This window comes from Sapajus apella, unplaced genomic scaffold (genome assembly GCF_009761245.1).
Source record: "Sapajus apella isolate SASKATOON/1434 unplaced genomic scaffold, GSC_monkey_1.0 scaffold6, whole genome shotgun sequence".
Classification (NCBI taxonomy): domain Eukaryota; kingdom Metazoa; phylum Chordata; class Mammalia; order Primates; family Cebidae; genus Sapajus; species Sapajus apella.
In genome coordinates, this window is record NW_022436946.1 from 38,673,996 (window position 1) to 38,686,962 (window position 12,967).

A 12,967-nucleotide genomic window follows, 5' to 3' on the forward strand; every position below is an offset into this window, starting at 1 on the left:
AAGTAAAAAATAAAAATGGGGTTGTAGATCTATGCTGGGAGAAGAGGTTAATTTTCTAGGTAGTTCATATTAAGAGTGTGTACACAGCCCCTGTGGGTCATTTCTGCTTTCTGTGGCTTTCTTTAGCTAAGGACAGCAATTCAAAAAAATCCCAATGGTTGGAGAGCCTCCTCACCCACCCATCCTCCCAGCGAGAAAGAAGAATTTGTGGAGGGCAGGGGATATCACAAGAGAAAATGGCACACCAGGGTGTAATATCTCAAGTAAGAGGCTTACTTTACACTTAATACTAGTATATTACGTTCATAATAATATATAGTAAAATTATTATGTTATTAAAATATATAATAAGATCTTGTAAGAAACTCTGAATGGATTGGCGCTTGACAATTCTCAAGTAGAACACAATGAAACAGTAGTGATTGGCTAAGTTCCATCAATTTTTTTTAATTCTTTTTGACTTTTTCTCCTGGTCTTCTGTTATCCTTTCTGCAGGTCGCTTCTTCAACCCCTTCATTTTCCTGGTTTGTAGTTTGCTTAGGTCTTGCTTCTGCATATGAATCCTTCCATAAGTTGTGCCAAAAGTATCATGGGAGATATTTTTCTTCTTCTTTGGCTATGATAAAAGAATATGTATATATTTAATGTCCTTGTACTATAATGAGCCAGTAAAAACCTAGTCTGTAACAACTATCTTAGTAGCAATTTCTACTAGTGCCTACCCCTTCAATGACACAGAATGTATAGCCTTGTACACCTTTCTTCTCAAACTTAAGTGTGCATATTCTGTTATGCCAGCCAAAATAAATAAATAAATAAATTTTTAAAAACTTAAGTGTGCATATAAATCACTTGGGATCTTGCTAAAATACAGATCCTAATTCAGTAGGTCTGGGGTAGGGCCTGATACTCTGCACAATTCCCAGGTGAACTGCCAGATCACACTTTAAAAAATGAAACTATAGACTACACTAACCACTGCCACACAAGAGAATATCCTGTATTTAGCTTAAGGAGTTGTGACTATTATTTCAATTTTTACTGGCATTTTAGAGATTACATTTCTACTTGTCTTTTAAAATTACTTAAAAAGTCAAAACACATTTTATACACATATGGTTTATATACCCTGTGCTCTAAATCCCCAGTCTTCACAGTGTCCCAAACAACTCTTTTTTTTGCTGAAAACAGCAGTCTTGACTATCAGAAAGCACTCAGCCAAATCTCATGCCTGGGTTTTGCAACTCTTTTTTATTATCCCTTATTGTTGGCTTATTTGGTTCTCTCTCCTTTCCCTGGCTCTGAGAGTCCTAGTTTAATCTATTTTGTTGATTTCTTTATGTATGTCCTTGCCTTTTAGTATAATATGCCACAAATTCTTTCTGGAAAGAAAAAGGATTAAAGTAGAATATACAAATAAATATGGCACCAAGCTCTAAGTCACATACCTTGAGAGCTTTTGGCATTTTCATAGATAATTTATAAAGGTCATCCGATGCCAGGTGTGTCCTCCGCAGAACCAGATCCAATGAGGGTCCCATCTCTTCCAATTCAATCCGTGGTGTTCGGCAACCAGATTTTTTCAACAGCAGCCTTTAGGAAATAGGAAAAAAGAAATGTTGCTTTGACTTTCATAAAAGTCCTCCCCACCAAATATTTTTTGTTCGGGAGATTTACAGTTCCATCAAATGATATAAAATGTTTAGAAAGACTTACTTAAATACTTCATAAATTCAAGCCAAGTGTATCCTTTGGTTCACTTATTTTTATAAATCTTTTATCCCTTTCTGAGCTAAAGGGTCACACAAATATCAAACAAATTTTAAGAATTGTTTTCCCATTGAGTTAGTTTGCTTATTTCTAAAAATTAGAAATAAAATTATACAATATTGTTGAGAAACAGCAAGTGAGACATAAATTTCTTCTCAGAAATGAAATGAAATCCTTTCATTTGACTTCATCTTACTCATAGATTTATGTAACTATAAATAATTTTAATCGGCTTTCTCTTTGAAACTGTATGTTTACATGAATAACAAGTTCTTATCTAAGACTGCAGGAATTAAACCAACCCATTCAGAATCAACTTATCCTCATAGCACAGACATATACTAACTTCCTTACATTGAAGTGAGCTTTAAAATCTTAAAATAACAAAACCACAACTTTCTATATACCCTATGTCTAAATGGCTCTGGATCTGGAAACACTGGTGGAGGGGAACTGGGGAGTACAGGCAGGATAAAGTGATGGTGGAGTGGCCGGATGCAGTGGCTCACACCTGTAATCCCAGCACTTTGGGAGGCCAAGGCGGACAGATCACCTGAGGTCAGGAGTTCAAGACCAGCCTGGTCAACATGGTGAAACCCCGTCTCTACTAAAAATGCAAAAATTAGCTGGGCCTGTAATCCTAGCTACTCAGGAGATTGAGGCAGGAGAACTGCTTGAACCCAGGAGATGGAGGTTGTAGTAGGCCAAGATTGCGCCTCTACACTCCAGCCTGGGTGACAGAGCAAGACTCCATATTCAAAAAAAAAAAAAGTGATGGCAGAGTGAGGAAGAAGGGTGACTTGCAAATTCCTTTTGTGAATGGTACCACAAGAACAGCTGAATGAGCTAAAGATTATATTCAATTTGTTACCGTAGCCAAGTCTCTACAGGGTTGACTGAATGACAATGCTTATAAGAGATGAGCCTTTTCACACAAAAGCTGGAGTGCTAGAAAGGCAACAGGTGACACGAAAGAAGAGAATGAACAGAAGAGGAAAGCACTGTTAAGGAATACCCAAGAGAACAGCCAACAAGAGAAAGCAGAAATGAATGTGCAAAAGCCCGTTAACAGCCCTCAGGGCCCTAAATGCATCACAGGCAGGCAGCTTAGGGCTGAGATCAGCCCGGAGAAGCACATGTACTAGCTACAGGAAGAGTTATAGTAATAGATATGCTATATTAAACACATTGCAAGTTGAGTAACCCTTACCCAAAATGCTTAGGACTAGAAGTGTTCCAGATTTTTCTGAGTTTTGGAATATTTGCATTATACCACTTGAGCATCCCTAATCTGAAACTCCAAAATTGGAAGCGCTTTGGAGAATTTCCTTTGAGTGTCATGTTGACACTCAAAAAGCTTCAGATTTTGGAACAGCTCGTATTTCAGATGTTCAGATTAAGGATGCTCAACCTGTAATTTACACCAAATTAAATAAAGCAAAACAACAACAAAAAAACAAACCCAGCCTAGGGTGTACGAAGAGCAGAAGAGTTAAACAACAAAAAGTTCTAGTAACACTACAAGATAAAATGAATGTATATTTTTTTAGATGGAGTCTCACTCTGTTGCCCATGCTGGAGCGCTGTGCCATGATCTCAGTTTAGTACAACCTCCGCCTCCCAGGTTCAAACGATTCTCTCTCCTCAGCCTCCTGAGTAGCTGGGATTACAGGAATGCACCACCACACGTGGCTAATTTTTTGTATTTTTGGTAGAGACACGGTTTCACCATGCTGGCCCCCAGGCGGTCTCAAACTCTTGACCTCAAGCAATCCAATGCCTCAGCCCCCCCAAAGTGCTGAGATTACAGGTGTTAGACACCAGGCCCAGCCATAAAATTAATATTAGTATGACACTTAAAGGGGACAAGCATAGGGAAAGGACAGCGCACAGGAGAGCCCTTTTGCCTCTCTCTTCATAGTGATTCCAGGAGATGACACCTGACAGAGTATCCATGTCAGACCCATGGTGTGGGAAAGTGTTTTTAGAAGCTAAAGTTGACTGTTATTAGGGCATCCTCTCTAGAAGCTAATTCAAAGCATATGAGAAGCCGGGAGTGATGGCCCATGCCTGTAATCTCAACATTTTGGGAGGCCACGGTGGGGAAATTACTTGAGCCTGGGAGTTTGAGACCAGACTAGGCAACAAGGAGAAACCTTGTCTCTACAAAAAATTAGCCAGGAGTAGTAGTGTGTGCCTATGGTCCCAGCTACTCAGGAGGCTGAGGTGGGAGGACTGCTTGAGCCCAGGAGCCCGATCACACCACTGCACTCTGCACTCCGCAATCCAGCATTGGTGACAGAGCAAGATCATCTGAAAAAAAAAAAAAAAATGGAGACAGTGACCATTTGATTCTGTCATAGCACATGAACTTCTGCATTTGCATCTACACTTTTAGTGTCTCCAAATAAATTATATGCGTAATAGTGAACTAAAAGAGGTCATTAAAGAAAGATGTGTTTGGTATACTGGTTAAGAAATCGGGCCGGGTACAGTGGCTCAAACCTGTAATCCCAGCACTTTGGAGGCTAAGGTAGGTGGATCACGAGGTCAGGAGTTCGAGACCAGCCTGGCCAACATGGTGAAACACCATCTCTACTAAAGATACAAAAAATTAGCCGGGCATGGTGGCACACGCCTGTAATCCCAACTACTGGGGAGGCTGAGGCAGGAGAATCACTTGAATCTGGGAAGTGGAGGTTGCAGTGAGCCGAGATTGGGCCATTGTACTCCAGTCTGGGCAACAGAGTGAGACACTGTCTCAAAAAAAAAAAAGAAAAAAGAAATCAAGGATATGTATTTAAATTTTCAACTAAAATTTTTTCTTCCACTTAAAGTGCTAGTTAGAAAACTTGTCAATTCAAAACAGCTCATGGCATGTTTGATAGATTCACATCACCCAAGTATTACTATACATTACCAAAACTCCTCTAAAGCATCTTTTAATTAACTAAAAACAATTTTTAAAATTGATGCATAATAGATGTACACAGTTTCAAGGTGCATGTAATAATTTAATGTTGTGCCTTATTTATACAAGTGTCCTAATGAATAATTTTGAGTGATACATAAAATTAAGATTTCTAAATAACTATGTACAACTACCTACGTCGCTATTTTATTAAAGAATTAAGTTGTAATGCCATACTTGTCTGTGTAGATGATCTTATTTTAATCATTTCAGTGAGTGTGTTTACTGGCAGATCAAACTGATTTAAGGAAATATCTTCTAGCTTTTAGTTATCTGCAAACAGAGCCCAGTCCCTTCTCTCTCAGATGGGCTCAAGCTGGTAGATATGCTAACTGGTAATTTCTACATATTTTTAAATATTATTTGCCTATTTCTTGAGGAAGAGTGACATTACTACTACTGTTCAAACTGTAATTTCCTCATTTTCCTCCCTCTTATACACTTCTCTTTGGCTGAAGTTTTCATTAAGTAAACTCCTTTACTAGAATGTTGTGTTTGCTTTTTAAAGTATGCTAACACTTTCTGTTTTACATATTTTCCCCCATAAAGCCCTAACCATTGGGCAAAGGCACACCTAGCATTACTAATGATTTTGTTTCACATTAATGACTCTGACCCTGTAGTGAAAAAAATTTCCTAAGGGATATAAACAGTCAAGGAATTATAGAATGTAAGGAATTATAGAATATATAGAACAATGGTCATAACACTATGATTTATTCCCCCAAAAGATCATGTTAAACGTTATATTAATATAATTTCATGTTTACAGTTCCTTTTATCCAAAAAGCTCAAAACCATTTTATAAGCCTCATTAATCTTCACAAATAATGTGTATGAATATTAACTATTACCATTTGCAAATTGCTTAAGGGCTAATTTGCAGAAAGAGAGAAGGAAAGGGTTCCACAGTACAGCCCAAAGAATGCCTGGAGAGCTGAGTTAAGTCAGACGTACTTTCTGCCATATCCCCATCTATGAGTACCTCTTCACCCTTATAAAGAAGTACTGTCAATCTCAGGGGGACCTCAGAATCATCTAAATGTTATTGTTGCAGTTTGCAGAGGAAAGAATGAAGACCCTGAGAAGTGGTGACCTGTCCATGTCAGGTAGCTAATCCCAGCTCAGAGCCAGGTCAGTAGGCTGAGAGGTGATGCTGAATCCCAGGACCACCCCTTCCTCCCATCCTCAATGCTCCCCAGGTGTGGCACAGCCTCTGGAAGATAACCTGATCCACAAGTTTAGTGATTCTTTCAAGTAGCAGCTCACCCTCAATCACATTGGCCACCTTTTACTTCAAATCAATAGCTAACCAGTATTACAAGGCACATATGGCAAAGTATATACTAGGGTCTCTGATTTTAAATTCAAACTTTTTTTCGTTATGAAAGATGTCATGCTAGTGTAAAGGTGATTCTAGCAATCAGATTTTTGGTGGATCTATGTATTATATTCACACTACTAGTTTATTGTTTTGTGTGTGTGGATTTTTTTTTTTTTTTTTTTTTGCTCTGTCACCCAGGCTGGAGGGCAGTGGTGCAATCTCTGCTCACTGCAACCTCTGCCTCCCGGGTTCTCCTGCCTCAGCCTCCAGAGTAGCTGGGATTACAGGCACCTACCACCATGCCCAGCTAATTTTTGTACTTTTAGTACAGATGGGGATTCACCATGTTGGCCAGGCTTATCTCAAACTCCTGATCTCAGGTGATCCACCCACCTCGGCCTCCCAAAGTGCTGGGATTACAGGCATGTGCCACCACACCAGGCCAGTTTATTCTTGTTCTAAAGTCTGACTTGTTAATCCTCCATTTTGTTTTATTTGCTCTGTATCTTTCTTTACAAATAAATCCTTTTCACTAAACACAAGTTCTGATACAAGTGAATACTTTGTGAAAATGTTCAACACAGAAGAGTCTTAGACAATTGCTATTATTCATTTATCACTCTTAACGATTTATTTTATTTTTATTTCTGTTGTATCCTCTCTAAGTTTAACATAAGTGGTTTTTTTTTTTGTTTTTTTTTTTTTTTTTTTTTTTTTGAGAAGGAGTCTTGTTCTGTCACCCAGGCTGGAGTGCAGTGGTGTGAACTCAGCTCACCACAACCTCCACCCCCAGGGTTCAAGCAATTCTCCTGCCTCAGCCTACCATGCAGCTGGGGCTATAGGCCCCAATGTGCCAATACATCTGGCTAATTATTTGTATTTTTAGTAGAGATAAGGTTTCACCATGTTAGCCAGGCTGGTCTCGAACTCCTGACCTCAAGCATGAACTTGGCTCACTGCAACCTCCACCTTTCAGGTTCAAGCGAGTCTCATGCCTCAGTCACCTCAGTACCTGGGATTACAGGTATGCACCACCACACCCAGCTAATTTTTGTATTTTTAGTAGAGATGGGGCTTTGCTATGTTGGCCAGACTGGTCTCGAACTCCTGGCCTCAAGCAATCCACCCGCCTTGACCTCTCAAAGTGCTGGGATTACAAGTGTCCAGCCAATGTAAGTTTTGTTTTTTTGTGTGTTTTTTTGAGACACGGTCTCACTCTATAGCCCAGGCTGGAATGCAGTGGCATGATCTCAGCTCACTGCAACTTCTGCCTCCCAGACTCAAACAATTCTCATGCCTCAGCCTCCTGAGTAGCTGGGATTACAGGTGTGCGCCACCACACCCAGTTAATTTTTTTTATTAGTTAGTAGAGATGAGGTTTCTTCATGTTGGCCAGGCTCATCTCGAACTCCCGACCTCAAGTGATCTGCCTGCTCTCTGCAACCTCTGCATCCTGGGCTCAATCAATCGTCCTGCCTCAGCCTCCTGAGTATCTAGGACAACAGGTGTGCCATGTCCAGCTAATTTTTGTATTTTTATTAGAGATTGATTTCGCTATGTTGGCCAGGCTGGTTGTGAACTCCTGGCCTCAAGCAATCCACCCGCCTCCCAAAGTGCTGGGATTACAGACATGAGCCACCATGCCCGGCCTAAAAACATTTTGGTTAGTAATTTTTCATTTCTTGTTCTCTAAATAACAGTCTTCTACTCTATAGTATAATACATACTTAGAAGCCCCCAATCATATATAGAAACACAAACAGGAGACTTAAAGGGCTTTCTATCTTAACTAGCTTAAAATGACTATAAAGTCTCTAATTACATCTTATAATCATTAGATATTTTATTGCATTTTGCCTTATTATTTTATTTTTAATGAGAGGAAAAGAGAAAAACAGAAGCGGTGGTATTAATCATATGGAGAAAAAGAACTAAGTGTCTCTGACTTAATACAGTTGAGCCCAAGATGGAAATTATTAACTGACAAGAGGCGAATATTTAAGTTTCAGTTGGACATTCATTGGACATAAAGCCCTTCAGTCATGTATTTGTGAAGGAAAACAAAATAAAAGCCATGTATGAAATGCTAGATGCAAACAGCTGCACAACAGCACTACTGTACAGAAGACACTGTCAACACCATGCTATCAGCTCTCAGACTGCAACACCAGCCACACCATAGCTCAAAATGTACAACAAAATCTGAACTCAATGTATAGAGAAAGGAAATGTGTGGGAGTCAGTGTATTCTCTAGGAAACTGTGGGCTCTGTCAGCTAGTGCCAACACCTTAAAAAAGAGAAGTTGCACACTTACCTCAAGAAGCACATTTATAAGCATGTCAATAAATCCTTAATAAACATAGAATCTGCTAAAGATTTTTTTTTTTGAGACAGGGTCTCACTCTGTTGCTCAGGCTGGAGTGCAGTGGCACAATCATGGCTTGCTGCAACTTCCACCTCCCAGGTTCAAGTGATTTTTGCACCTCAGCCTCTGAACAGTTGGAACGGCAGGCAGGTGCCACCATGCTGGGCTAATTTTTATATTTTTTTCAGTAGAGAAGGGGTTTCACCATGTTGGTCAGGTTGGTCTTGAACTCCTGGCCTCAAGTGATCTGTCTGCCTCAGGTTCCCAAAGTCCTGGGATTACAGGTGTGAGCCACCATGCTCGGCCTGCTTGTTAAGATTTATACTGATATTGTGGTAGGGGTAGAAGGCCTAGGCTAGAGAGAGAGGATAAAATGAATCTAGCCACTGAATCTTCTTATTCCTTTTAGACTCAGTTTCTTAGACTTAGGGTTTTGAGAGCTGCTTTGGCCAAGGATTTCTGGCTTAGTGCTGTAAATCCAACCAGAACAATAAAGAGATACTGCATAAAGCTAGGAAGGGTTAGTGCACCTGGCTCAGAGAGTACAGCATCAGGTGCTCTGGGGCCCTGGAAAAGCAGGGCTTCAGACGCAAAGGACTGACGATCAACACAGAGCTGCTGCCACTGCTATCCTGCCAACTCTCCAAAATCCTTTTGGCCAGATACCAATTCTAAGTTTGGGATCTATAAAACAGTCACACTGTTTTAAACACTAACCTTGAGGATCAAGAAAATATGCTAAGAAATGCACTTACTTATAGCTTCGAAAGTAAATCTTCCCATTCAGTGCAGTGAAGTGCAGAACATACTCTAATCCAGCCAGGCGGATATTTGATACTGTGGGGCCTCTGAAGAAATCTAAAAACACATATTAAATTGTTAAAACAAAACAAAAAAACATACTTGCAAAATTCAGTTACTAAGAACTACATTCTAAACAGTTTTGCTCTAATACTTATCTAAAAAAGATAGCACAAAAAATGATTGCTGGAAAATGTCTGAAGGTCTCGCCCCTCAACCATTTAATCTCATGACTATTTCTGTGTTCGGTTCACTGAGACATTCAGTGTTCTCAGTTTTGAAGTTATCCCTGAGTCAGCTCAGCAACAAAAAATCATATCCATTACAGATATTAACCTTAAAAAATGTAAATCAAAGCATAAAATTTTAATCTACTCGTAGATGATGATAGCAAATTTCTATAAAAATGGCTGTTCAAACTGACTATTAAAATCAAATTAGCCTTAATTTTTTTTCTATGAGGGAGGCCAAGAAGAAAAAAGATTCTAATAAGAAATACTGATTATATGAGCAAAGGATAAGAAACTTTATCAACTGTTAATGCCAGAAAAGAACCTTGGAGATCGGTGATAGGCTCTTTTCTCACAAAGTGGTAATCATACCACTGGTGGCACAAAGCCAGATATAATTTACTATGTATTTCTTTTATCCTGTACCATTCTCCATTTACGATAGGGACAAAAGGTTTCCCTTTAAAAAGAGTAGTTGGCTGAGCGCAGTGGCTCACGCCTATAATCCCAGCACTTTGGGAGTCCAAGGTGCAGGGATTGCCTGAGGTGGGGAGTTTGAGACCAGCCTGATCAACATGGAGAAACCCCATCTCTACTAAAAATACAAAATTAGCCAGGCGTGGTGGCACATGCCTGTAATCCCAGCTACTCGGGTGGCTGAGGCAGGAGAATCAGTTGAACTGGGGAGGTGGAGCTTGTGGTAAACTGAGATCACGCCATTGCACTCAGCCTGGGCAACAAGAGCAAAACTCTGTCTAAAAATAAACAAATAAATAAAAGAGTAGTCAGCCGGGCACAGCGGCTCATGTCTATAATCCCAGAACTTTGGGAGACTGAGGTAGGTTAATTGCTTAACCTCAGGAGTTTGAGGCCAGCCTGGGCAACATGGTGAAACCCCATCTCCACTGAAAGTATAAAAAAATTAGGCGGGGCCGGGCGCGGTGGCTCAAGCCTGTAATCCCAGCACTTTGGGAGGCCGAGGCGGGTGGATCACGAGGTCAAGAGATCGAGACCATCCTGGTCAACATGGTGAAACCCCGTCTCTACTAAAAATACAAAAAGTTAGCTGGGCATGGTGGCGCGTGCCTGTAATCCCAGCTACTCAGGAGGCTGAGGCAGGAGAATTGCCTGAACCCAGGAGGCGGAGGTTGCGGTGAGCCGAGATCGCGCCATTGCACTCCAGCCTGGGTAACGAGAGTGAAACTCCGTCTGCAAAAAAAAAAAAAAAAAAAATTAGGCAAGCTATATTCCCAGCTACTGGAGAGGGTCAGGCAGGAGGATCACTGATTCTACCACTGTACTCCAGTGAGGGCGACAGAGCAAAACCCTGTCTCAAAAAATAAAATAAAAAGAGGTGTCAATTAAAAGAAAATCTCCAATGAACGGCACGCTACGGATACTACACGGACTTGGCTATGAAAGAAGTTTGGAAAACAAATGCAGTATCTTAATTTTACAGCTGAGAAAATCGAACTTTCAAAAGGCTAAATGTGAATTCATGAATAACATTTGACGAAGATAAAGCTCTATATAAAAGTTTATCCAAGTTTGCTTAGGAAGAGCTACCCAAGGCAGGTGATGTAGCAAGCAGGAAATTCTATCTGGTCCCATTCTGTAGCCACCTAGCATTTTCCTTCCTTCTTCCCATTAGCCTGTAAAATGAAGATTATCTCCATTTGCAGAGATGTACACATCTTTTGTCATCTGCTTTTCCTTTCTTGTAATTAACCAAAAGAAAATCACAGCATTAATGTGTACAAAACAAACACAAGCGTACAAGCACATTTATACACCTCCCTTCTCTATTCCCCCAAACCAAAAAAACCCCAATGGACATTTTTAATTTTTAAAAAATGTACATATATTACCTATATTTATACATATATAAAGATGGGGTCTCACTATGTTGCCCAGGCTGGTTTCAAACTTCTGGGCTCAAGCAATCCTCCTGCCTTGGCCTCCCAAGATATTTTAATCTAAATATCACAATAAAGGGCTTTCCTATGATTTTGCCAAAGCCTGACTCTCCTTCAGAGGCCAAGTTAATGAAGCCCACTCATTGGTACGGCATTACTGAAGTCATAGTTGTTCTGGGGGACAAAATATATACATTCCAGTCTGCTCTGAAATAACTTTTTTTTTTGAGACAGGGTCTCCCACTGTCCCCTGGGCTAGAATACAATGGCACAATCTCGGCTCACTACAACCTCTGTCTCCTGGGTTCAGGCAATTCTCCTGCCTCAGCCTCCCAAGTAGCTGGGATTACAGGTGCCCACCACCAAGCCCAGCTAAGTTTTTGTACTAGAGATGGAGTTTCACTATGTTGACCAGGCTGGTCTCAAATTCCTGACCACGTGATCCATCCGCCTTGGCCTCCTAAAGTGCTGGGATTACAGGAGTGAGCCACCACACCTGGCAAAACAACTTTCATAAGGCAAAATTTTCAAGGCATCTGTGCTTTTTCCGTAAGCTTTTAAGAATGATACAAAGGGAGAAAACTTTAGGAACACAATAAGCACATAGAAAAGTACTCTTTATTAAGTGAAAATTTCTAAGGCTGTGAATATAAAAGAATTTTCGATCTGTATCCAATAGTTGTAAGTAGTCATCCTTTTATTACTACATTTTCTCTTAACCACCAAACTGAAATCTCACTAAAGTTAAAACCGATATCTCACTAAAGTTCGAAATGCATCCAGGTAACACAAACAAGTAATGAATGAAAATGGGAGGGCATAAATGGTAGCGCTTAGTAACTGAAAAGCAAATATGTCTAACAGCATGATATTTTCTGGCTAGAAAACAACAGAGTATTGTTTACACATGAATACCATTGGAAAGAATCCATTCACTTAACAAATTGTACCAGAGCACCTCTTATGCATAATGATAAATGACATACAGCATCTTTCTGCCATGGACCCCACACATTCTAGGTAGATATGAATATATATAAACAACTGCAATTTAAAGTAGCACATTAAAAGGAGAACAGTATAAACTGTTCTGGAAGTTCTGAGGAGGGAAAGATCATTTCTAGTTGGGAAAGATCTCATGCCAAGTGGCATATACACTGTTAGGGTTTCAAATACGAAATAAGTATGATAAATAACTCTTTATGAAGAACCTGAGAACCTAAAGTATAATAATATTGTATAAATAAAAGCATGGCCAAGTGCAGTGGCTCATGCCTGTAATCCCAGCACTTTGGGAGGCCAAGGCAGGTGGATCACCTAAGGCCAGGAGGTCAAGACCAACCTGGCCAACACCACAAACCCCTATCTCTACAAAAAATGCAGAAAGTATCGAGGCATGGTGGTGTACGCCTGTAATCCCAGCTACTCAGGAGGGTTGGGCAGACGAATTGCTTGAACAGCTGACACAGAGGTTGCAGTGAGCCAAGATTGCACCACTGCACTCCAGCCTGGGCGACAGAGCAAGACTCCATTTCAAAAAATAAATAAATAAATAAAAAATAAAAGCATGTTGGCTTATTAGTGGCATT

At 40.2% G+C, this 12,967-nt stretch overlaps 1 protein-coding gene across 3 annotated transcripts in view; it reads right to left on the reverse strand.

The window, feature by feature from the left end:
• Window positions 1-276: 276 nt before the first annotated feature.
• RPF2 (ribosome production factor 2 homolog) overlaps window positions 277-12,967 on the reverse strand; it is a 44,758-nt gene continuing 32,067 nt past the window's right edge. For all 3 annotated transcript variants that reach the window (XM_032275024.1, XM_032275026.1, XM_032275025.1), the window contains 3 exons: window positions 9,187-9,289; window positions 1,449-1,593; window positions 277-616 (listed from right to left, as the gene is read on the reverse strand). In XM_032275024.1, the coding sequence (XP_032130915.1) occupies window positions 437-616; window positions 1,449-1,593; window positions 9,187-9,289 (428 nt within the window). In that variant the 3' untranslated portion in view covers window positions 277-436. The remainder of the gene's footprint in view (window positions 617-1,448; window positions 1,594-9,186; window positions 9,290-12,967) is intronic.